Consider the following 26882-nt stretch of genomic DNA (forward strand, 5'->3'; position numbering starts at 1 on the left):
TTGTGAGATGCAAAACGGTGTCGCGAAAGCCAACGCGTTTGGTGCCGGCTGCAGCGTTGGCTGCACAGCTCTGACGCTCTCTCTCTTGGGACCCTAACAGCTGCGATGAGCTGCTCTGAACCACAAACATATTTCTATCGTGATATTAACTGAACAGGTTTTTGACTACGCATCTGGCTGCTCGACGGCGGGTGCACTGCTCGTAACGATCGTTTGCAGTGGGTAAGTGGAGCGCGACTCCTGTCACGGAGACGGCCCAGGCAGCTGGAGTGGCGTCAGGTCTGCCCACAGTCAGCGTGACAGTCCACATCTGCCTGCTCGGACTGCACGGGCGCTGACGTGCAGCCGTGCTGCCATCTGTCGAACGTTCCCAAAAGCCCGAGCAACCGGTCGCGTTTCGCCCTGCCGGCTGCCCATTACGCCGGAATATGAGCCATTCCAGCGGCCGAGCGCTTGCGAACTGCGGTCAAATGAGCCGCCATCCACAGCGGGAAAGTGCGAGCGACACAATGGAAGGCGCACTGGGGTTGGGCGTGCGCATACCAACAAACGGCTCGGGCGGGGTGCGGCAAGCTTTCGCAGGCTCTCGGCGATGCTCCCTGCGCCCCAAAAGTGGCCAATTTGGGGCCAGAACGGAAGCCTTAGCAACTTGCTAGCGACCCTAGGCAGACGTGTTAAAGGAAGGACCATAAAGAGACAGTGCATAGAAAACTGCATGCATGCCCCCGAACGATTACTTTCAACACTGTTGATCGCCTCATCTTCATCCCCGCTTGCTGTTCCTGTCCGCTTCCACCTCGTGGCCCATCAATTTGGCTTCTCTTTCCTCCCGCCACCCGCGGGACAGCCCTGTCAGCTCGGCTGCTCAACGCTACCGTCACCAGAAAGCCAAGCCCGTCACCTCGGCCCCTGTTCCCCTCTCGTCGCCAGAGTGACAGCCCCGTCACCTCGGCCCCTGTCCCCTCCCGTCGCCGGAGAGCCAGCCCCGTCACCCCGGCCCCTGTCCCCTCCGTCGCCAGAGGGCCAGCCCAGTCACCTCGGCCCCTATTCCCTTCCGTCGCCAGAGTGCCAGCCCCGTCGCCTCGGCCCCGTTACCGCCCGTCGCCAGAGTCACCTGTCACCAGATGACCAGCCCCGTCACCTCGGCCCCTGTCCCCTCCCGTCGTCAGAGGGCCAGCCCCGTCGCCGCGCCCCCTGTCCCCTCCCGTCGCCGGAGAGCCAGCCCCGTCACCTCGGCCCCTGTCCCCTCCCGTCGCCAGAGAGCCCCGCCACCTCGGCCCCTGCTCCCTCCCGTCGCCAGAGAGCCCCGTCACCTCGGCCCCTGTCCCCTCCCGTCGCCAGAGAGCCAGCCCCGTCACCTCGGCCCCTGCTCCCTCTCGTCGCCAGAGAGCCCCGTCACCTCGGCCCCTGTCCCCTCCCGTAGCCAGAGAGCCAGCCCGTCACCTCGGCCCCTGTCCCCTCCCGTCGCCAGAGAGCCAGCCCCGTCACCTCGGCCCCTGTCCCCTCCGTCGCCAGAGAGCCAGCCCCATCACCTCGGCCCCTGTCCCCTCCCGTCGCCAGAGAGCCAGCCCCGTCACCTCGGCCCCTGTTCCCTCCCGTCGCCAGAGAGCCCCGTCACCTCGGCCCCTGTTTCCTGCGGTTGCCTCGGCTCCTGACTCGGCGCGGACGCTGGTTTCTCCGCGCCCGTTGCGTCACCGGCGGCGTCGGCGCGCTGGTGACCGCGGAGGCCGCCGGCGCCGATTTCTCCCGTTGATCACGCGGCGGCGCGGCCGGTGCAGCCGGGTCACTTCCTGTTTGCGCTGGGAGCGGCGCGTCGCGTTCGATCGGGCGGCTGCGCCAGCCCGGCGGGCGGCGGGCGAGAGGGTGGCGGCGCGCGCGATCTGGCCGCAGGTGAACGGAGCCGCGCTCACCACCGAAAGTGAAAACGGAGAGGTGCGCACAAAAAGGCGGGGCGCGGCTGAATCGACATCGGAATTGCGAGGGCTGACATGGTGACTCCGACTGCAGGCTTTCTCTGTGCGGACTGCGCACAATACTGATGTTCGATGAACAGTCGTGAAAATTCGAGTCGGTTGTTTTCTGGTGACAAAACCAAGATCCGTTTCACCACAAATCTTTACACGCAGGGGCGTCACTTGATATGGTTTGGAGGGGGGTGGGGGGGGGGGGGGGCTAGCGTATTAATGTGGTTGAAAAATATTCATGTTTTATTTTAGCATCAGGGACGCAAAATAATGGCCATAACCTGGAGAAAACCATGTTTTGGTGTTACGTTAGTGCAATCTTATCAGCACAGCCCCCAAACGGAATTTGAAAGTGACTTCCCTGCTCACACATTTACTTACCAGTCAGTAGACTTTAAGTGGCCCACGTAAAGTCTAAGAGGAGCCTGGACGTGGATGCAATGCCTTGCTACATGTGAAATTCACAATGAAATTGCGTCCGCACCAGAAAACCGTCCGGCAGCAGAAATAACACGCTGAGCTAGTCCTGTTTTATGGACCGTACCAGCGGCGGGGACAATTTTCAGCCGCGCTGCGCATGACTCCCGACCTGCGTTGCCATGGCATCGTTTTCAGGGTAATTAGTTGGAACGATAGACCATTGCTGCGCAGCGTGTCATGCGCTGGGACAATGCTGCTGCTCACAGACAGCGATGCGCAAACAGCGGCAAGGACTGTTCGGCACTCTGTGGGCTTCGGCACATCATTTGCCAGCGACGCTGTGCACATTCATGAGTTAGATCAGCACCGCATGTTTTTGCCATTAAGCCTGCCACGGATGCCGGTTTTCATGCCTTCACGCAGGCTTGTTTGAAACCTTCTAGCTAATGCTGGCTGCCAGTTGGCGTAGTACTGGCTCTCAGCCCGCAAAGGTGCTGTCTGGTAAAACTCGCTGCAGCTGTTCGGCGTTGATTCCATTTCACTGTCGTTTTCGAGCTCAGCTGAAGTTGTGTTGGAAAATGGACGCTGCCGTCGGCAGCTTAAAGCCCAGCAGAAACAGATGATAATGCATGTAGACCAATCAAAACGCAAAATACGGAAATAAGAATCTCAGTTAATGGTTTAATATATTTTTTTAAAAATATGCCATGACCGCCTTAAGTGATTAATAACTTGGAGAGGTCATGGCTTACGAAAGCATTGCAAGCAACTTTGCAAGCATTTAGCTTGGTAAGCTGCTTAAGCATACAAGCAATAGTTATAACCCACTCTTAACATGTTAAACGTGCAACTCTGATTTTAACGATTGTCCCATACCACCATGGAAGGAATAACATGCAGCGGTATATCTGTTAAAATTATAGATTTTTTAGTCATTCCGATACAAAATGAAATTGCACTGTTATTAAAACCGTAGCGTGACATCTTCACTCTTTTAACCTATCCTTGTAATCTGTTAGTACTGTTAAGCAGATCATGTTAGGAGTCTTCCGCAACTCATTCTTTTCTTTTGTTGCTTTGTTACTCTTGCTCCTGCCAATATAACACAACTCTATGTTCTAACACAATTATATACGCGCACACACACACACACACACCACACACACACACACACACACACACACACACACACACACACACACACACACACACACACACACACACACACACACACACACACACACACACACTCACACACACCACACGCACACGCACACACGCACACACACCACACACACACACACACACACACACACACACACACACACACACACACACACACACACACACACACACACACATATATATATATATATATATATATATATATATATATATATATAATGTGTAATCGTGTTTTCATTTCTTATTTTCACTCTGCTTTTGTTTTTCTCTGCTCGCTCCGCTGTCAGCCTGCTGATTCCTTGCCCCACGGGCCGAGTCTGGTTAAGCCGACTGGCTCATGGCTGTAAATGTTGACAAAGGCTTTCTCGTCACGACAGCCGTGTGTACTAGCTGCGCGTGCCTGGACGGCATTACCGCACCCATAGTGTGCGTGTGTGGGGGGGGGGGGGGGGGCAAGTGCGCTGGGCTGCGTCGCTAGCGCGCCGACAGATGTCTCTTCACAGAAGAGGGGGGGGGGAGGGGGCAGGGGCGCTGGCTGTGCCTCTAGCGCGCCGACAGAGGTCACCACCACCTCCGCAGGGGTGCCGAGTGCGCGCGCGCGCGGGTGGTGGTGCTGATCCGTCACACGTCACCGACTGCGCCGGTCCGCTGCGCCTGTGAAAGCCGTCCTTCGATGCCAAAGTAGCGGATTTCTCGCGGTGGATGTTCGCAACGCTGCACACAGGGGGGGGGGGGGGGGGGGGGGGTCCCGGCCGTAGAAGTGGGAGCGACCACCGTGCCCCTTCACTTCCGGAGCTGACCGCTCGGGCGGCGGAACACGGGAGGGCAACCAGCTTACTGTGCACCTTCCCATTGCCGACGCGGTGGGAGCCCAAGCTAACACATCTACCCTACAGCCGATGAGGTGGGAGCCCAGGCGAGCACATCTGCCTTAGAACCGATTGGGTGGGAGGCCCGGCTAACACATCTACCCTACAACCGATGGGGTGGGAGCCCAGGCTAGCACATCTGCCCTAGAACCGATTGGGTGAGAGGCCAGGTCAGCACATCTGCCCTAGAACCGATGGGGTGGGAGCCCAGGCCGGTACATCTACTCTAGAACCGATGGGGTGGAAGCCTAATCTATCACATCTACCCTAGAACCGATGGGATTGGAGCCCAGGCTAGCACATAGATGCTATTGCCTCTTATGTGATGGTGTACTGTGAACCATCTTGCTGAAATAACCAAACACATACCAAACTGTCCAAGAAGGTAATGTGGCGCGTAATGTTTAAGCCAAAAAGCTTGTGAACAAGGCTATCACAGGTTTTTGGGCCATTGTGCATTGCAGCCAAGCTCAACCAGATTCTATCATTCCCTCCATTGTGTTTCTCGCTAATAAGGTTTTTCGGCTCGGGTGTATGCATTTTGAATGCATATGATCACTCCTCCTAAGAGTAAACTGACTCTGATCGGAGGGATGTGCGGCTTCCCAAAATCCAATGCATATCTTCAAAGTCACGGTCAACCCACCTGGAAAGCCGCGAAATGTGAATATTGCCCAGATTAAGGGTCACCTTATCTTGTCATTTGCAGCACTTGAAGAAGTTATTTGTCGATTATCGTTGACTAGCAGCTATTTCATCAGCATCACAAGCACAGCTTGACACGTCGAGTACTGTCGACATAACCAAAGCTTGCTCGTATCATAACGTTATGTAACGAGCACCTCCGAACGTATTGGAAGTCGATGTTTCAGCATAAGCACAGCATTTATAATTTCTGTTTCCTCCTTCTATCTACTGAATAGCAGCGTGGGGACAAAGGGAACCCCGATTTAGCTGATAACCCTGGTGCATACACACATAAGGAGTGCTGAATTAGGAGCACCGTGTGCTCTTCATAGGCATTGGTTTTTCTGCTGGCATGTTCCGCTTTAATATGATCAGGTGTGGCATTTTGCGAAGGCTGTCTGTCGAGTCGAGAAAGTCCAGCTGCAAACTGGGTGGGGGTGGGGGAGGGAGGGATCGACCGGGGGAGGCGGCCTTCCAGCTGAGAGCATCATACGCTCCTGCATCGGAGCGATTACGTCCCTAGTGGTCTGCTCACTTTGATGCATTGCACCGCACGTTCCACACGTTCTTGTTTTCGAGTGTAAGTCCCTATTTGCCTCAACCTCTCATTTTGAGCAGCCAACGATTTCATCGCTGATAAGAACCTCAGCATCGATCGTTAACTCCAAAGTGTGTATATGCCTGAAGCTAGGTATGTGTCATAGCTTCCGGCACATGATCTTTTCTCTCTCCGTCTTTGTGCTCAGTGCTTTTAAGCGCCTTCCCACGATTCCGGTGCTCTGATGTGCGCAGTGTGCCGTCGAATATGAAATTTCTACCTGCCACTTGGTCGCCTGAAGAGTAGTTAGCTGCACGTGCTCATCTTGGTCAATTTGGGCCTGATCGCCTGTGTGAAGCGTTGACCTTGCAGGCGCCATGTCTACCGAGGTGGCCGCTCGATGACAGGCGGGTCTAAGTAAATCCTTGTTTTTAAATTACGATCACACGCGATCCGGATTCCAAGAAAAGACTGGTGAACGGAATTTGCACATATCTTAAGCACTTTCCCGCGGCTAGGTAAACTGATGTAAATTTGGTTCGAGCGATCGTGTTTTGTGTTGCTCCTAACACCATCATCTCAGCAGTAAGCAGCACAAGCCTTAATTGAGACGCGTTTTTCCATTTCCTGACTCGATGCAGGCCATCTCGATTCCCTTTTGGTATTATTCTTCACAGTGTCATAGGTACAAAACCGGGTCACCTATCATAGAAAATGCTCCGAGCTAAACCACAGCTTGCCATTACGCTACATAGATGTCGCTACCACCGGCCGAGTGCTATGGTTCTATCGTCCCGCGCAGTCACTGGTCGCCCGCCTGATACGTTCGATTGGTCCGTACGGCAGCGTCATGGCCAAGGCCATAGAACAGATCATGGCATTAGTTCTATGGCAAAAGCTCCCACGGACAGGAGCGCTACGACATCACTTATACGCGACATTACTTCTACTACAGCAAACTATGCAGACTTTACCTTCAAGCATTGTAGCTTCTTCTGCAAAGACGCCCACACACAACATGAGAACTACATGACAAAATGTATGCTTCAAAAACTGATACGCGTCATTACGTCTGCTGCAAAGACTGATATAGTATTTACTCGTACGCGGCGTTAGTTTTGTTGCAATATCTCATGCACGACATGAATGTTATTCAACAAAACTTATTACTGTAAAAACTTTTACTCGTCTTTACTTATACAGAAAAGACAAGTAGTCTATAATTATACAGATCACTTCTACTGCAAAAACCCATATACAAAAAATTACTACTCGACAAAAGTTATACGGAAAAAAGCATATACCAGTCATCACCTCTGCAGCAAAAACTTTACCAAGGTCATTACTGTGGCACTAATGGTGCATATAAGTCTTCGCAGCAAAAGTAATGCCGTGTATAAACAATTGCTGTACACATTTTCAAAGTGGATGCCATGACGGGGGTAAAAGCTACCATATATATACATCAAAATAGTACTTTATACATTTTTAAGTACAATTTTGTCGTGTAGCACTACTGTTACGTACACGTCTTTACTGTTGAAGTAAACCCATGGATAAGTAATAATTATATGTAGTGCAGTAGAAGTAATGACGAGTATACATTTTTGAAGCACAAGTTTTGTCGTGTACCACTAATATCACGCATAACTTTTTGCGGTAGAAATAATTTCCTGCATAACTAATGACTGTATAAGTGTTTGCGGTAGAAGTAATAATGAGCATAAGTTTTGCGGCATGTCTTTTGTCGCGTAGCACTAATGCTCTGTATCAGTATTGGCAGTACAAATAATGGCGTAGCACTCAGTATCTGCAGAGCTTTTTTGTTGCAGCACTAGTGTGGTGTAAACCCGTATATTATGAGGTCGACATGGCGTCATGAAATTTGGCGCCGTCTAGCTTGTTTTGGCTTTTTGATGAAAGCCGAACGGCATACATTTTAAAGGATTTCACGCAGAATTTATGTGTGCCGCGCAGAAACCTTTGAGGATGCTGGGTCGCTCTGAGACAACTGTGATACAGAAGCTTCAAGTGATGAGATGCGAAAAAAACGGAATGTGGTATGAAGCGTGATAAGAACGCATCGTGGAAGCCAATGATTCGGTATTTCAACTTATGGCCGTGTTTGATCCGTCATCAGCATGTTTGTCAGCAACGATCACAACCCGGTATTCGCCCCACATCACATCACGTTATCACAAGGTCACGAGGTCTGTGACGTCACGCGCCGGCTGACGATAATGCCAAGACATGTTGTCAGCCGGTCAGCATGGAGAGAAAGCGCTACCAAATTAAGAAATCACTCTGAAAAAGAAGCGGGAGTTTAATTTTGGTAGCTCTTGCATTGTCGAGTACGTTAGGTGGGGTCGGGGCACTTCTCTAGTTTGGGGGGAAGTGCCTCCTAAGAGAGATAAGGAGAGAACTGAACTGCCAAGAGTAGCCGTAAAAAGGTGAGTGACAGTGATCGGTGTGGTGTGTGGTTGCGTTCCCCAGTAAATTAATAGCGTTATAAGAAGGCGCTTATAATGAGAGGGGAAAATGAAATAAGTTGGAAATGGGAAGAGGTACTCAACATACGGGTGGGATAGATGATATCAATACCGGAACAGAATCCACGCTTCCAAACATCACTTTAAGGCGGTGCGTCATGGTCGGCAGTAAACCAGAGTTTATGTGTGGTCTGAAGTAAAAGGTAAAGGGAGATGGAAAAGCAAAATTAGCAAACTTGCCCCTCAACCCATACATCGAACGCCCCGTCAGCACGCATGACGTCACGCATTCCAGATGACAAACGTGATGACGACAGAACGAACGCAGCCCATGACATGCTTTAAAACATACTCGAGCGTTTCTCTTGCAAACAAACTAACGGCATGAAATACGTCTCCAAACGACGAGCATCCTAGAATTCTGCCGCGGGGTATACGCCAGTGGAACGACACCGAAGACATACCAGCTGACATATGACGTATCACCTGATCTCACGTAAATTCTGTATCATCCTGCATTTATCGAAGGCCACCTGTGTCTCCGCGCTCCTAACCGGGTGGAAACGCGGAGGTGCATCCCCTGATGTCTGTTGGCGGCTCCAAACGTTGGCGTGTGTTGCTCGTGTGAGATCAAGTCGAGGAAGCTCGCCTGATACATACCTCTGGCCAGATCAGGAGCCGACTGAAGTCAGTGCTAACGAAACGCACTCTATTTCACTGGAACCTGTGTCTACGTAGGGACACTCCAGAAACTGCAAAACACGCTCAGTCTCTGCCGAACCTTGCCAACCGAGACACACTCAGTCTCCCAAGCCCGCCATCCATCAAGACGCGCTACATCTCCGGAGCCCCTGTGTCCGCCGCGACACGCTCCCTCTTCCCGGAGCTTCTGTCCACCGCGACACGCTCCGTCTCCGGAGCCCCAGTCCACCGCGACACGCTTCGTCCCCGGAGTCCCTGTCCACCGCGACACGCTCCGTCCCCGGAGCTCCTGTCCACCGCGACACGCTCCATCTCTTCAGAGCCGCTGTCCGCCGAGCCATGCTCCGTTGCCAATGTGGGCCAGCAGTGAAGGTCGCAGGCCGAGCCGGATGTGTGCCGTCGCCGCCTGCTGAACCCCTCTCCGTCGGATGTCAAGGTGACGCGACAAAGAGGTGCGACGCTGGCCGGCTGACCCGTGACGTCACAGGAGCCCAGTGGCCACCGGACGCGTCGTCTTTTCAACGGGCGCTACGCTCCGTTGCCGGGCGGCGTTGCGAAAACGGCGACAACGGCCGGACGCGTCTGTGGTGTGGCTGCCCGGGGCGTCCGGTGCCGGGGTGGACGCCGAGGCGGCTGCAGTGGTGCTTGGCTGGCCGCCGCGGAAGGAGCGTCTTGTGGTAGTCTGTCCTGTGCTGCTGGTGGTGGGTGAGAGTGAGGGAGACGGGTGCTGACCACTCCGGCCACACGCCACGTGGAAGCCGATCTGGACTGTGCTGTGCTTGGGCTGTACTTCGGAGTGAAGTCTGCGTTGCAGTGCATTTGTGAGTGTTACTCCGATCAGAAATTTGGAAATGGGAGGCCGGCTTAAGATCTTGCTGAAAATAAGCATGGCAATGACAGCGGTAAAAGCATAGTCACGAATGAACATAGCTGAGGAGAAACATAGTTATGAGCCTTGATCGTCTTCATCACAGCGTTGATCCTTTGTCATTATGTTCACAAACATAAACACGATATAGCCTAGACCATCATAGCAATGATGCGTTCAGGACGTGATAATCATACAAAGTTACAACTGGAAAGGGAAAACCATATGCGTCAAACACCATCGAGGAATAGCTAATCTGAACACCACAGTCGACCTGCTCCCAAATACACATCCCGCGAAAGAGGAGCCACAATTGGTGGCATCGATGTCATCCATCCACATAAGGCCAGGAAGTGTCCCCTGCGCACCGCATATGTCCCTCGGCCCGTCGCAGCCAGCAGCGAGACAGCCGACCTGCGCCGCGAAGACTGAGACCGGTCGGCCCCTGCCCTGCCGCAGACTGACTCTGACCGGTCGTCCCCTGCCCTGCCGCAGACTGACTCTGACCGGTCGTCCCCTGCCCTGCCGCAGACTGACTCTGACCGGTCGTCCTCTGTCCTACCGCAGACTGACTCTGACCGGTCGTCCCCTGCCCTGCCGCAGACTGACTCTGACCGGTCGTCCTCTGTCCTACCGCAGACTGACTCTGACCGGTCGTCCCTTCCCTGCGGCATACTGACTCTGGCCGGTCGTCCTCTGTCCTACCGCAGACTGACTCTGGCAGGTCATCCTCTGTCCTACCGCATACTGACTCTGACCGGTCATCCTCTGTCCTAGCACAGACTGACTCTGACCGGTCGTCCTCTGCCCTGCCGCATACTGACTCTGACCGGTCATCCTCTGTCCTACCGCATACTGACTGACCGGTCGTCCTCTGTCCTACCGCAGACTGACTCTGACCGGTCGTCCCTTCCCTGCCGCATACTGACTCTGGCCGGTCGTCCTCTGTCCTACCGCAGACTGACTCCGGCCGGTCGTCCTCTGTCCTACCGCATACTGACTCTGACCGGTTGTCCTCTGTCCTACCACAGGCTGACTCTGACCGGTCGTCCTCTGTCCTACTGCATACTGACTGACCGGTCGTCCTCTGTCCTACCGCAGACTGACTCTGACCGGTCGTCCTCTGTCCTGCCGCAGACTGACTCTGACCAGTCGTCTCTGTCCTGCCGCAGACTGACTCTGACCGGTCGTCTCTGTCCTACCGCAGACTGACTCTGACCAGTCGTCTCTGTCCTGCCGCAGACTGACTCTGACCAGTCGTCTCTGTCCTACCGCAGACTGACCCTGACCAGTCGTCTCTGTCCTGCCGCAGACTGACGCTGCTGCTCGTGCCGACGATGCGGTGGCGCTGGCGCTCCCCGGCCGCGCTGCTGCTGCTCGCCTGCTGGCTGGCTGTGGCCTCGCGGGCCGACCTCGGCAGCCTCAACAGCAGGCTGGAGAACCTGCTGAAGAAGCAGCGACAGATCGAGGACGCCGTCAGCCGGGGCCGCACGGTCGGACGCGGCCTTAACTTTTTCGATGTGGCGCGCACCATAGCAGGTCAGTGATAGCCGCCGGCCGCCTCAGCAGATTGCTCAGGAGGGACTCACTGGGAGTGCGCGTGTCACCCATCGGGCTAGGTCGATGTATTGAAGTGCGGGCAATATTACTTTTTAAAGACCCGTAGCCGCTAGAGCCATGCCTTTCCTGAAATGTGTGCTTTCCATCGCCTCCCTCCTTGACCATCACTCCTATTATATATATATATATATATATATATATATATATATATATATATATATATAACATCGTAAAACCTATAATATGAAAGATAAGACATAACATGAAATAATCATACAACTTGCATATGCATACTATGTAATACTTATCAGCATGTTCTACCCATCCACATATTACGTACACGGCCTAGTAAACTTAGCAACAGGATCCGTCACCTTGTGTTCATTTTGCGGCACAACCGTGGCGTCATTATTTTTGAACAAAGCATAGAATAGCCATTTTGAAGAGCTTTGCGCACGTTTTTTTGTGTTTTAAATGTTTTTATTGAGCTCGTTATATCAAATACATGTTTGCGTATTCCTGTCACATATCACTAATCCTACAGCAATCAAACCATTTGGCGGCCATGCCGAACCCAAACTATTGCGCACTGCACCTCGAAAAAAAAACAGTCACACTCACTGCTAACCCAATGGCTTGTCTTTGCTGAAGTCTATAACAGAATGGATCCTGATACGACTTTGCTGAGTATCATACTTTAAAATGTCGTCCTGAGGCTGACAATATGAGGTGGTTCGTAATTAACTTCATGCATTCCACTTTCGCGCAGTGCGCAACTCCGCTCTGCTGCGATCACGCTGCTCGCTTGCCACAGGACACGTTCGGTTGGTCTGTTTAGGTCATGGAAGGCATTTTTGGCTCAGTTATTCAGAGTTCCTCGAAAGGATTGTGTTTTATTCCTTTTTTGTTAGTTTTACTTAGTATTGCTTGGCGGCTAAATCAACGGGTGTGGGCGATCAAATGCGACGCATACACGCCTATTTAAATCGAAGCTACATTGTCTCGATCCTACAATATGTTTTATTTTGCCGCTGCTGCTGTCTGATGTTTGTTTGATACTTTGATACTGATATTCTTGACATATTATTGAATATTTCCCGCGTTTTTCCAACAATGGAAGGACAGCTGTTGTCGCGAAGGCAGCACCCTCCGTAGCTGCCCACGCTTGGTTGTTTGGAATAGAGCCATTTCGACCAGAAATGAATCACTTAAAGACTATGGGAGGAATGAAAATGGTTAGCAGTGGGGCAGGCTTGCATGCGCCTGGGGTCAACCGCCGAGCTTTAACCGGCGCATGTGCGCCGGGTACCCGGTCGGGGTCCCCCTTCCCACGGGACCTCTCAGCCCACTCATGGCTGACGCGTGGAGTCTGCCTCGGACAAGCGGGTGTCGCGAGGATGCAGGATGAAGCAAGACAGAGGACAAGAGGGTCGGATGCCGACGCCCTGGCCATACCGCCGCTCTGGCTCGGGACGGGCGCGCTAGGCCTGGTTTCAAGCCTTGCGAAACCTGCCCAACGGACCGGACAAGCGCCGCCGGCACGGCTTACCGCCCGGCCGGCCGAGCATTTCAAGGCAGGTCGGTGTTTGGCGTGGGCGGCGCAACGGGCCGGCGAGCGCGTGCGGCCGGGTGCGGCCGTCGCGGTCTGCGTGACAGGGAAGTGCCGTTTCACGGCCACCTCCACACACACAATCAGTCAGCGTCTATTCTCTCCGCGCGCGCGGCGCTGTCCCGGCGCGGTCCGGTCGGGCCGACGCTGCTGGGCTGGTGTTCACAGTGCACACGCGCACTGTGACTTGAAGCCTGTCGCGGCTAATGAGCCTGCGCGGTGACAAAAGGCGCACACTCGTCGAGATAGAGAGAGGGAGAGCTGGCCGCAGTGAGCCGGTGCGAGCTGCGTACGCGTATATTTAGAGCGCACCAGACGATAAATGGCTCGCTTTCGCGGCGTGATTTTGTTAGGCGGATGCGCCGCAGCTTTTGTCGCTAGTAACCACGCAATTATTGCGGTCATGAGCTGCTAGGACGGTTTTAGCTTTGCAATCTGCCGCTGGTGGCGTCGGCTGGTGGTAGCAAGCGCTGAGCTGCAAGCAGTGCACTCTGCCGAGACCTGCGACAGCCTCCCTCGAGAAGACGGCGTGCAGCACTCAACAATGGGTCAACGCCTCGCACAGAAGGGAAGCGGAACCAAGCCGCCACCCGGCGGGGAACAGCACGCGTGTGACACGGATGTGCTCCGCCACCCACCCGACGTTTCCGCTGCGGCTTCAGCTGCAGGCCGGCCGCTCATCGCATCAGATCACGTCCGAATTCGCCGGCGGTGGGGCTCGCCGAGTTTTCACCCCATTTCCTGTCGGCTTCGTTGGGCTGCGCTCACAAGCGGGACAGCCGGGGCCATTGTGTGGTGCATCTGCCACTGCCTCCTCCAAGGGCCCCTCAAGCTGATGCCCCCATTGTCACAATATCCAGTGCGTGGCAGTTGGAATCCGGGAATTTTTTCTCACTTTCCACTTTTGTTCGCATGGTCTAGCTTTAGGCAAAGAAAGGAAGGATTTACAACTTTTCAGTTGCATTTATAAAAGAAGTGCAGCATGTAAGTCTTATTTGTAGTAGACGAGCTGTCCTGCTGAATTCAGCTGCGGTTGAATTGCGATTCTGCGTGCAAATAATCGCGAAACACTCGTCTTTTTGGCGGGACACAACGCCCTACAGCAGCAGTAAGGGTGACGGGGATTGCAGGCTAGACTGTCTGCCGACGTAGCATTGCAGTGATGGAGCGTGGCGTCGCGTGGGAGCCCGATCGGCGGTCAGTGACATGTCTCGCTATAAGGAGCATCCGTCCATTTATTCGGTGTGCCTGGTGATTGGCCCGTCTCTCCCCCTGAATGAAGCCCGTTCAAACTGCACTTCTCCCCTGCACACCTACCCCTGCATATCCCTGTATCGTATGCATTTTTTAGTTATCTAAACATGACGCATATTGTAAATCCTTTCCTGAAATAGGGTGTTTGAGACTTTTGTACCACGTTTTAACGTTTTGTCATTTAGCGTATTGCGAATATTAGACAGCAGTGAACACACACGATGAAAATGTGGAAAAATGGGAAGTATTGCTTCCATACTGGTAACCAAGGAGTCCAATGTGATTGCGTCCGTCGGAGCATCTAATTCAGATAGATGTTCTGAACTGTTCAGAAGCATCTAGAGACAACTGATTTTGCCGACCATATTAAGCGCGTGTGACCGAACGGCAGGTGACAATTACAAACAGGTGACATACTCTGAAACGTTGGCGTCGTGCTCTTTCATGGCTGCATTGCTCACGCCGCTGAAAACTGCCTGAATTTTTCGCCACATTATACCCTTCCAAAACACTAACTGTCCGCTTGTACCGCCACTTAAATTTGCTAACACAGCGCTCGTACGATGCGCCCCTTCCCCTCCCCGCTAATGCAGCGGAGTAGGTAGATATTACAGACTGACGATACACCTGACAGCCGCTCGTGCGTTGCGCCCCCTCCCCCTCCACGCTCATGCAGCGGGGTAGATATTGCAGACTGACGGTACACCTGACGCAGCCGCTCGTGCGATGCGCCCCCTCCCCTCCCCGCTCATGCAGCGGAGTAGGTTACTGCAGACTGACGGTACGCATGACGCCACGTGGCCTGGCGCGGAGCCGGCCGGGCGCTGCACACTGCGTGCAACACTGCCGTGTGACCCCAGCGGTGAGCTGACGGCCGGCCGGGCGGCACGGCGCGCGTCCGTATCTATGTAACGGGAGCGCGGCGCGGTCCGCTGTGACGACGGCAACCGAGCGTTACGTGACGCGTGGGCATAGGCAGACCGCCGCCGACGACGGGACGGCGCGCCGAGGCTAGTCCGCACGTGGTCCCGCGTCACCCGGGGTCTGGTCGTGGTCCCGCATCACCCGGGTCTGATTGTGGTCCCGCATCACCCGGGGTCCGCACGTGGTCCCGCATCACCCGGGGTCTGATCGTGGTCCCGCAATCACCCGGGGTCTGGTCGTGGTCCCGCATCACCCGGGTCTGGTCGTGGTCCCGCATCACCCGGGGTCTGATCGTGGTCCCCGCATCACCCGGGGTCTGATCGTGGTCCCGCATCACCCGGGGTCTGGTCGTGGTCCCGCATCACCCGGGGTCCGCACGTGGTCCGCGTCGCCCGGGATCTGGTCGTGGTCCCGCATCACCCGAGGTCCGCACGCGGTCCCGCGTCACCCGGGGTCTGATCGCGGTCCCGAATCGTCCGACGTCCAGCTATGGTTCCACTTGCTGGTCATGGTCTCATACTACCGAAGCTCTGCCATGGTCCGACATCACCTAGAGTCCGGGCATGGTCTCCCGCCACCCGAACCGCTGCGGGTGCTGGTCATGACATTTAGCTGGTCACGCGTCACGCGCAGATTCTTTGCAGCTGAACTGGTCTCAAATTATCAGAAACGTCGTATCAACTCAGCTGTCTGATATTGCCGAGAGCTCAGCTGTTTTCTCATTGACCGCAGTATGAAGCCGGATGGCGAACCTCAGCATGGTGTCGTCGTTCTTGTGCTAGGAAATATCCGGCAAAGCAAGCGAACGAAATGGGCCATGCTGTATGCCATAACTTCCTTTTAGCCATTGGTTGTCAGCAGATCGTCCCAGATGCGGCTGGGCAATCCCAGGTTGTATATTGGCATGGTCAGGGGACAAGTTGTCGATCAGATCATCGGCAGAATAAAATGATGCTCGCAGGAGGCACACAAATTGAATCAAAACCGTTGTCAGAACAGTCGGTAAAGTAGTTAAAAGCGTTTCAAATGTTACAGTAGATTGTGTTGCTTCATGCCTTGTTCTCGAGAGTTTCGAGCGGAGACATGTATGTATCAAGGTGTTCCTAACTCAGGCAAGTCCCCGGAGCGTAGAATGTCATTAAAGTGATGACGCATTCATTAAAAAACATAGTGTGAACATGTTTCAGAAAGGAAAATGATCGTGTCATTTTTCCTAAACGTTTCCATAAAGGCGTTTCACACAGGAAGTGGTCAGGCGTTTTCTTCTCGTAAAAACTCATATAGCTATATGAACCATCAAAACCAAAACCGAGGCCGAAATAAAAAAGCTGATACCAAGACCGAAACTGAGCGGAAAAATATAAATGCTGTCGACCATGCATCCTGGGCCCGCCACCCACCTACTAACGGCTCGACACGAGCTTATGCTGACCATCGAACGAACGGCTACGGTTCTACTGAGTCTTAAAATCGGTTGGTTCAACAGTTAGCTGATTCTACGGATCTGAAAGCCGGTAGTGCTCTGAGTTCGATGACCGACACGTCACGCGTCCGATGCACGTCAGTCCAGTGTACTTCACGTCCGATGCACGTCAGTCCTGTGTACTTCGCGTCTTGTTGTTCACCAACGGGCCTCTGTCAGTGTGCATGCGCATGCATACCACACCCTCACCTTCCGGCATTGTCCCGCTCGCTGTCATCCTGTCATGTATACCACACCCTCATCCTCCGGCAGTGTCCGGCTAGCTGTCACCCTGTCTTGCACGTCATCAGTAGCGACGCCTTCTAGCCTCTGTCACTCTGTCGCTAGCCGCCACGCCGGCAGGGCCCAACTACACCCAGCTGATGCTGGAGACGATAGAGGACGTCAACACGCTGGACGAGCTGCAACTCATGCGGCTCATCAAGCTAAACCAGGTGCTGACGCCGCCACGTGACACGCTCATCTACCAGCCCGAGCACGCGTGGAACTCTGCCGAGCCACACGACACCTACAGCCCGCAGCACCTGCGCGGCATCTTCGACTTCCTCACGCCGGCGCCGCTCGGTGAGTAACTCCTGCACTCTGCACTCTGCACTCTGCACTCTGCTGTCCTTCGTCGGCCCGTCTGGCGACTCTCGGCTCTCTGACAAGGCCTGCTCGGTGAGCTGCCGCATGCTGTGCTCATACGGGTTTCTTCAACAGCTGTGTGGCTCAAATTTGGTCATTGTATTTTTATACCTGCTGCAAAGTTTAGGTGCTGAGTATTTATGTTCTTGTACTTTCTGTATCTACCTCTTTTTACATAGCTGTTTTTCACGTCAATCTTGTTGATATTCTGCATTTGACCCGTTGAGAGAACACTTCGAATATCCTAAAACTGCTTTACTGCATCGTGACAGTGCTCTTATGGATGTCTTGACTACATACCTGAACAATCCTTCCGTCTCCCACTGAATTTAGTCCGCTCGTCCTCATATTGTGCAATGCTCTAACCCCGTTTCCTGGCACGCTGACGGGAACCCAGTGACGATAGCTCACACGGGATCCGGCCGATCACTCACGGTAACCGTTAGTTCTGGCTTGGTTGCGCTGGCCCGGCGGCTGTAATCTGCTGACAGTGTGCTCACCTTGTCCGTCACACATCAGGAACAGCGGGGACACAGTGCTGTCGCAAACCGCCTGCCCGGTTGATTACGAGCCGGTGAAGTGTAGCTGGTCCGCCGACCATAGCGTGGTCGTAATGCTCACCATAGGGAAGTAGCAACCCGCTCACTCCGGAACCGGCGTCACAACAGGACAATTATCAGCAGAAAAATACCTCTCCGGCCCGTTGTCGACAATGCTAGAGGACAACAATGCCATACACAATGTGTCCCTGACTGCTGCGGCGGAGCCGTCGCTACAGCGCCGTAGTCGGCGCATCCTGCGGCAATGGCGTGGGCCACGCGGACATGCCGGCACGCGCGCCACGCAGAACAAACGCCACGCGCTGGCTGACCAGAGCGCCGGTCTGGCGTGCTGCCGCCTGGAGGTCAGGGGTCAGCCATCCGTCCGGCGGTTGCCACATGCCCGGAGGCGTCGGGGTCACGGCCGGCCAGGAGGTGGCCGCCGCCGTCCGCGTGGCACGCTTTCGGCGGCGCTGGACCGTGCAGTGGCCATATCAGCGCCCCTGTCGGGCAGCCGTTGCCGATTTGCACATGAAAGAGGTCGCTGGAGCGGCGAGGGGGTCCACGCGACATGCGTGCACGCTCCCGGCAGAGGGACAAAGTGTGTTTTGGTGCGGCCACGCGGAGGGGAGGCCAGTGAACGGCGAGGGGTCCGTGCTTCGGACGCCCACTGGCCTCGACCCACAACATGCACAATGGCCGAGGCCGTGGCCGTATCTTCAGCTTCCAAAACAGGACTGCTGTTCTACGAGCGGTGCCGAGTAAGCTCAACGGTGATGCTGGCTACATGGATACGAGCCCCGAACGGCCTCGCTTTGCTGAAAGAGTTGATACAAAAGTCAATGTCACGCACCAAAGCGAGCTTCCTTAGTTCTACCATCATCAGGTGAACGTTTCAGGAGAATAGCGCGGAATGAAAGATGTGGCTGGGCTTCGTAAACGCGGGTATTTTGTCGGCTTCCAAGGTGGGTAGAAGAGCACCGGGCTGTGAAGAGCAGCACTTGATTTGACAATGGGATGAACCTCTGCGATACATCCTCGGAACAGGGGCGTCTAGAACATGTTCGAATTTAAAATATCTGATATTCACCACAGGCCTCATGCCATTTTAAACGTCAAACGAGGACCCTGATTGGAGCTGAGAATTTGTGTAGTTTGCGTGTATTGTGGCAGCTATTGAAATCATGTTATGTTCCGGAAGTCCTATTTTCTGATACCTTCTCAAATTCATTTCAGGGACAAAGCTCTATCAACGATGTCATACGCATTTGAATCAGCAGCTGATTGGCCAGTCGAGATCACATCGGGTCAAGGACAAATATCGTTCTTGTTGGTCATTGCAGGGAATCCGTAGTCTGTCACACATATTTTGAAGCTCTTACTACGTGAACAGCTGCGAAATAGCATGATTTACGAAATTGCCTTCGTTTTGCAATCCACCTGGACGCTTACACTGCGATAATTTGCAATATGCTGACTTCAGCAGTAGTCCATACGGGAAGCCCGGAAGATCCAAGCTTGAGAGACCAACGAAGACCGACGTAGCTTGACGTTGAGGAAGACCGGAAGACCAACGTAGCTTGACAGGAAACCATGCGCTTGGACATCAATCTCTGGTCCCATCAAATTTCTGACAGCGTCCCAATTGTTACCAATTGCCGGCGCTAATCTCGAGTCATGCTGCTTCCGAAATTCATGCAAGGAATCTGGACAGAGAGTTCGATAAGAGCTGTTTCTATTTCGTGTTAACCGGGACGAATGAAAGGCTAAGCACATTACCTCCAATGGAAGCTTGCAAATGGTTGATTTCTCAGCCTTCTTCGGAGTTCAGGAGTACATCTTCTGTTACGAGATGTCAGGCCTGTTTTCTGCCTTCTGTAAGCATTCTTGCATGTCTAGCTTCGTTGCGTAAGCACAACTTCTTCGTTGCGAGAGAAAACAAAACCAGGGCAGCGCATAACTAGACCATGCGCAGCATGCGACATTCAAAGCACCCGATTTGTTGGCTGACGCGAGTGAGTCGTGAAAACTTGTCGCTGGCAGGCGGAGCCGTGCTGTTCGCTAGTCATTTGAGCAACCCTGAATATCAGCGCTATGGGGAAATTTCGTCTGAAACGTAACCGGTGTAAGGCTTTTGTTAGGTGTGGTTGTCGGTCCAAGCTAGTCGAATTACGCCACGTTTGCGACCTATTCGGGGTCAAAAGCGTGCTGTACCTCAAAGTCCCGGTTGCGCCTTATCACGCCGCGTTACGTCACAGGCGAATAAAATGGTGTGACGCAAGCCCCAGGCAGCACGACTCCGGTGACAAGCATATCGTTGGGTTCCTAGGCAGCTGCACCGGCTGCTGTGTGAGCCTCGTGGGGCTGAGCAGTGGCTTGCGGCTGTTGAAAGTATGGGAGACGTTAAGATGGTGGGAAGGGAAGAGAGGAGAGCCGTTGATAATGCGTGATTGGGATGAGAGCGGGAAGAGCAGGTAGTGCCAATAAGCTAGCCGTGCGTGCTCTTGTCCGAGATCGCGCGTTTCTGGCATTCGTATTACGTTCTAAGCGCGCGCGCGTAGATATAACACACTGTAAGTCAGCGCGTGGATGTAATGCACCTGCGTCGAGCGCTACATGACACGCCATAGGTCTTTTTCCATAGCGCATACATTGCACGACTTGTCAGCACTTGGGGCTTGTGATCTTCCAGTCCCATGCATATGCAAACCTAGCCCCATCGCCTCCCTGAGAGAGCGCACTGAACAGCCATGGCGTCCGACTCGCCCCTAAACACTTGAAAATAAGAGCTCCGTGAGAATGGGTGGCTGATGAGGTCTTTTGGCCCTCAAGGCGAAAGTGGCTTACTTATGTGTTTGAGTAGAAATAGGCCTATGCATATTTCCATCGTTCGTCGTCATTGTTATCAAAACCAATGAAACTCATCTAGATGCGCGTCAATGTAAATGTGCACTGCTCACTGAAATGATGCATGCTTGCGGGACTATGGTTTAATGATGATTCGCGCAAGACTCTGCTTCCGCGATTCTTTAATAGCGTGAAGGCACGGCTGCATGTGAACATGGCGCTTTCTACTCGTCCCCCAGCCGCCTTTCGCTCAACCCCCCGTTCTCAGCCCGCGGCCGTTTTCTTCTCCACTTTGAGAAGTCATCCCTGCCGCGTGGGGGCCGCGGCTCCGACGTTCAACGCCGCTATTTCCCAAGCGGCGCTGTGATTTGCGTAAGCCGGCTGGCAGCGGCGCGGCGGCGCGGGCCGCGTGAGCGCGCCCGGCCAGTGAAAGTGCTGCCCTCTGAGCTGGAACGACAGCGGTGCGCGCCGCCGCCAGTCGCCTCAGTCTGCGCCGCGTGCGCCGACCGTCACGTGGTTTGTCCGCTGTGCCGCCGCGCCGCCGGGCATGCGCCTGACCTGCCAGCGAGGCCACCGGACCACCACTGTCAGCCATGCCGACGGCCGGGCCGCGCCGCTGGCTGCTGCTGCTGTTCGTCTGCGCCGCCGTCTGTCGCGCGCGCCGCGACTTTGACGACTTCTCGGCCGAGCGCGACGGGTTCGAGCGCGACGAGTTCGAGCGCGACGAGTTTCGAGCGCGAGTTCGACGACGCGGACGGCCCGCACGGGCGCGCCATCCGGCCCGGCTACGGCCGGCCGTACCGGCTGCCGCTGCAGCAGGACCAGTACGACCCGTTCCGGGAGCACGGCGACCGGTACCGGCCGCGACCGAGCGCTGGGTACGGGCCCGAGCTACCGCCGCAGCACGGCCCCGCTACGTACGCCGAGGTCGTGTACCGGCCGGGCCGGCCGGCGCGGCCGCAGCGGTACCACCGGCCCGCCAGCAACCACTTCATCTTCGACGACCACCGCGACGAGCAGGACGCCTCGCGCAACACCGTCCGGCAGCCGGGTAGGTGGCGCTGCGGGCGCCCGGCCGCCGGGCAGGCGGACCGTTGGGCGCGGCCGGCCGTCGGGCGCGACCACGGCGCTGCGCCCGGCCAGCCGAAGCCGTGACGGGCGCAGCGCGCCAGCGCCGCGCCCAGCGCCAGCGCCGCTCCACTAACTCGGTGCCGGGGCTGGTGTCGGTGCCTTCCCTGCAGCCCGGCAGCTGAGCTACGTCCTGCGCTCCGACCGTGCGCCGTGCCCCAGTTGTTCAGAGACTTGGTTTTGACAAAACTGACATCGAAGGCGATTGGTCAAGCCTTAATGCAAATTTATTTGCTAAAACGTTTGGACATGGAAGCATTTACTGAGTCATTTTTACTCCACTGTATGCGTACAAACGTAGTGCTGTAACGATCTTGGTAGCTTCCCTATCGTGGCCTTTTGGAGATGCTCATAGTAAAGTCCTCTGTTTAAGATTGGCTCGCATCCTGTGACACTTAATATCATTGGTTAAAACACAGCAACTTCTTCTGTCTGTGAAGAGCTTCCAAAAGCACGAACAGATCCGAACAAACAAGCCTAAGACGCGCATGTAAACATAATCCCACTGCTGTGTCATTAAAAGGTGGCCGGTGTTACTAGTTGGGGACGGTAAACGCTTAACACCCAAATACTCCGCCATAACCCGCAGCCAGTGAGCTGGCGCGGGTGGTTTAAGGCACGGCTACATAGCACACGCCGTCGGTAGATTGGTAGCCGAGCATGCGGCCCGCGCTGAGCCAGCTGGACGTGCCGGTCCTCAGTTCTCCCTGCCTCGCCCGACCGCCATCCCCTGAACGACGAGACCGCTGCCTGCCCTCCAGGTGCTGACAGAGGTCCTCTGGAGACTGACAGAGGTCTTCAGGGTGCTGACGGGGCTGCCAGAGGCCCTCTGGGTGTTGATGGGGTTAAAAGAGGCCCCGCGGGGTGCTGACGGGGTTGACAGAGGTCCCGCGGGGTGCTGGCGGGGTTGACAGAGGCCCCGCGGGGCGCTGACGGGGTTGACAGAGGCCCCGCGGAGTGCTGAAGAAGTTGACAGAGGCCTCACGGGGGTGCTGACGAAGTTGACAGAGGCCCGCGGGGTGCTGACGAAGTTGACAGAGGCCCCGCGGGGTGCTGACGAAGTTGATGGAGGCCTCGCGGGGTGCTGATGGGGTTGACAGAGGCCCCGCAGGGCGCTGGCGGTCCGCTCCGGTCCGCTCCGTCTCGTCACAGCCATTGGCAAGCCTGATCGCGTGACGGCCGCCCTTTCACACGAGCCGTGACGTAAGCCGGTGCGACTCGGCTCACGCTGCCGAGCCTGGCTCCGTGGGGCAACGCCGGCCGTGAGGTAACGGCTTCACACCGCTCGCCCTCAGGAAGTAGCGATGTGCCGATATCCGTCGGGAAGTGGGTACAAACTGGTCTTCGTCAGGCGCTGGGCACATGCCGCTGTCCGTCAGGAAAATAAGCTACAATAGTCTCTGCGAGACATGATTATTCTGGTCTTCGCGGGGAAGCAATATATTACTCTCCGTGAAGAAACGGATTCACTGTAGTTTTGTTCTCTTGTGAGAAGATAGGCTTACCCCGGTCCCATGAAGAAAGACGTTGACACTGGTCCCAGTAAGCTAGCGGGTCCACACCGGTCTCAGCGAAGCCATGGGTTTACACGGGTCTCCGTGAGTAAATGGCGGCATACTGGTCCCCGCATGGGAGCTGGTTCACACTAGTCCCCGTGGGAAGATGGGGTAATGCTACACTCCATTGGGGAAACGGGTTCACACGGTCTTGCTAGTGAATAGAGCTTTAGTTGTGTGCGATAGGAAGCTAGCTATCATAAGCCTTCCTAGGGAGATGCGATTGCATTAATTTCTGTTACGTGTTTATGGTCATCTCTTGTGAGAAAACTGATGTGCTGTGGTCTCCGTGAAAAAATGTATTTTATGGTGGTCTCCGTGTCGCAACTGGTATCTGTTACGCAGTGCGCTTACGCCCATTTCTGTGAAGCAAACAAGGGTATATTTTGGTCTCCAAGCGAAGGTTGGCTGTACTGATCTCGTGACAAGAGCCAACAACAATATGGCGATTGTGCGTCCCTGTATTTTGTTGTTAGCATAATATGGCGAGTGTATGACAAACATCAGGGTCCCAGAAAACAGGTAATTGGCAATGTCATGTGGCGGTTAAAAGTACTACGAAATGACGTAACACGTCAAAACATTGCGCGCAAAAATTGCCCGTTAATCTCAAATTGGTTGTTTGGGTTAGATGGGGTCAAAGGATTCCATCACAAGCTACACACTTAGAGAAGACCTTGATCCAAAAACACTCTCTGTGGAACATTATGCCCGATGCGTTAAAAACCATCCGTATCCACAAAAACCCAAAGCACAACATTCACAACCTGGACATTCACGGCGTTGAAATGTGATCCGCATGTATAGGTAGGTTGTCTTAGCGACCGCGGTTGTTAGCTACCTGGCTTCAGTGTGACTCGGAACAAGTGACGTCACGCAGGGCCTCTGCTGCAGCAACACGTACATACCAATTAAGTCATTTAGACGTACCATACGTTTAAACAATGGCGGGCGATAGCGAGATGCCACTCTCCCTTCTCTTTCTTCCCTTCCGCGTTGTCCCTTGCTTAACGACGACCACACAATCGCCCGCAAAGAACTATCGCCCATTCTTTCCTGGACGCTTGACGAAACTACCTTCCCAGCACCCCCCCCCCCCCCCCCCTCCCTCCCCTGCTAACAAGCCTTCCCCGCCGCCGGGGCGTGGCCGGCGTGGCTGACTGGGCCGCGGCGCCCCGCCTGTTTCAGTGATCCCGCGCAAGTGCAGTTACAGGGGCAGCGAGTACGACTGCGCCGTCAGCGTCAGCTGCGTGTTCCAAGGCAGGCGCGCCATGGACCTCTGCGACGGCGGCATGGTCTGGAGCTGCTGCGTGCCGCGCGAAATGGCCGACAAGGACTACGCGGCTGAGGCCACCGTCACCGGCGCCGGTCAGTGGCCGGGCCTGGGGGTCGGGGGAGTGGAGGGACAATGCAGCCCACTGTCACCGACTCCGGTCAGGGATGGGGAGGTCGGAGGTACAGTGCAGCCCACCGCCACCGACTCCGGTCAGTGGACGGGCTCAGGGATGGGGAGGTCGGAGGGATGGAGCTGCCCAACGTCACCGGCGCCGGGTTCGGGTCGATGACGACTTGTCCAAGATAGCTGCTGCTACCCTGTTGGTCTCTTCCCGCTGCCGTGACCGGGCTCCGTGTCTGTGGGCAAGGCCACTGGCGCACGGGCTGCGCCAAACTCCAGTCCGTGCAGCCCGTTCCGCGGCTGTCTTCTTGGACAGCCGCGCAACGGGCGGAGCTTGTGATCCTGGTCCACCCACAGGAATAGAAGCTACCAAACATAAAGTTGTGATGGCTGTCAGGGGTGCAGCCTGGATTGGTTAAGGAAATGAGGGGAGGTGGGAGGCAGGGTTGGAGCTCAGTAAAAACGCATCACGCTGATTTCTAAGCTTCTGTCAGGAGCCATCTACGACCAAAGATGAGAATGCCACTCTATGGGGGGGGGGGGACTCTTCTCCTCTATGGATGCCCCAGCAACACGTGTATTCATGCTAAACCACTTTCACGGACTGTCGGTTTTTTGAGCCACGATGTCAAGCCAAACCCCGATGACGTTGGTTGACATAGCCGCATACACAACGTAGAGAACGAAATGTATTCCAAAACGCGGCTGTCAGTTCAGTGTCGGCATCAATGACCGTCGTTTTCTGTCAGCAACGCCGCCGCATTTCAAAGCGCAGTCCATGAGCGGCCTCGAACAAAGCACGCTGTTGCAAGAGCCCCGGTTACGCGGGCGCAAGCTCTTCCTCAATCGGTCCGGGCGCGCCGCTGGTGCGGCCAACTGGAGCCACCGTCACGGCGCGCGCGGGCTGGCGCCGCCCGTACGAACTTGGCGCGCTGTCGATTGTGTTCGGCACGCGGCGTGATCAGGCACAATGCGGCGTCCGTGGCGCTCTTGTGACAGCGCGCCGAGTGCGCCGCGTCACATGCGGCCGGTACGGGACCGACCGTTGGCCAATCACTGCCACGGGCCGCGGCGCGCGCCCGTGGCAGTGATGCTGGGATGCTGCCAGGCCGGTCACGCGGCATGTTGGTACGCTGATTGGGGGCTGGATTGAACTGGGAATCAGAGCGGGATGGCCGGTCCGAGTAAGCCATCCGTTGATGGGAGATATCGTATGTGAAGATGACATTTACTTCGAGAGTAGTCTGCATCTTGCCACATACAGTGTGTGCAGCCATGCACCAGTGCGTAATGTTCATATGATTTGATAATAGCGCTTCACAAATCGGGATCTGGTATCCACATGTGCTACACGGCGTGGGCTTAAAAAAGTGAAACGCACAGCAGATATGTTAGAATTACTGTGGAAGACATAATCCGTCAGGACATTACACATGCGAAAATGCGCATTTCAGTAACATCCTGGTCACATGATGAGCGTTTTGATGCGCGCTGGCCACCAAACTGTGTTGCATATCAACACACGACATTGTGCTGCACATCAACATTCTTGTTTCTCTTTACCCACCTATATACACTGCATGCTGTATCCTTGAGCTTGAATTGAGCTTCCACGCCTTTGGCTTTATGGATGATTATAGACAGTATGTGGCTAGATGTTTCTGACTCATATCACCATGATCTTATCTTCCACTGTTCTCCTTTTTGCAGGTGCCATCTTCTCGAACACATCTGTTGCCCTAAACTCGCCATCAAGCCCGACAGTCTCTCCCCTCCAACACGGCCCCCTGGCCTCCAGCCCAGACCTGACGCCCCCACACTCAGACCCGACTGCGACAGACTCGGACCTGGTTGGGGCGGGCTCAGACCTCTCGGCGGCCAGCTCGGTGCTGAGCAGCCAGGTCACGACTATGCGCTCGCCGCTGCGGCCCGGCGGCAGCTTCGGGCGGCCGACACGGCCGCCGCGGCCCGCCCGGCCGTTCCGCACGCCCCGTCCGCCGCCCGTGCCCATCATCCCGATCCTGGACCAGCGGCCGCCCGGCCCGCTCTCCCACAATCACGTGACCGGCCACGGCGGCGACGTGCCCAGCTACGGCCCCGTGTTCGACACGCGGCCGTATGTCATTATTCAGGAGCTGTACCCGGGGCAGCGGCCGGCGGGGTCAGCGGGGGGTTCCCCACCGGTCCCTGCCCTCGCCCCCGACTCGGACAGTAACGCTATTGACGGGCCGGTCCGG

The 26882-nt window shown here is 55.2% G+C and overlaps 1 protein-coding gene across 1 annotated transcript in view; it reads left to right on the forward strand.

Annotated features, from left to right (window-relative positions):
- Positions 1–26882, forward strand: part of LOC119103329 (serine proteinase stubble) — a 44875-nt gene that overhangs the window by 11659 nt on the left and 6334 nt on the right. Inside the window, exons 2-4 of the mRNA XM_037226828.1 lie at positions 11035–11261; positions 16895–17116; positions 24438–24617. Coding sequence (XP_037082723.1) covers positions 11060–11261; positions 16895–17116; positions 24438–24617 — 604 coding nt within the window. The 5' untranslated portion in view covers positions 11035–11059. The remainder of the gene's footprint in view (positions 1–11034; positions 11262–16894; positions 17117–24437; positions 24618–26882) is intronic.

The sequence above is a fragment of the Pollicipes pollicipes genome, unplaced genomic scaffold (assembly GCF_011947565.3).
Source record: "Pollicipes pollicipes isolate AB1234 unplaced genomic scaffold, Ppol_2.1 Scaffold_5724;HRSCAF=6776_pilon_pilon_pilon, whole genome shotgun sequence".
In the NCBI taxonomy this organism is placed as follows: Eukaryota; Metazoa; Arthropoda; class Thecostraca; order Pollicipedomorpha; family Pollicipedidae; genus Pollicipes; species Pollicipes pollicipes.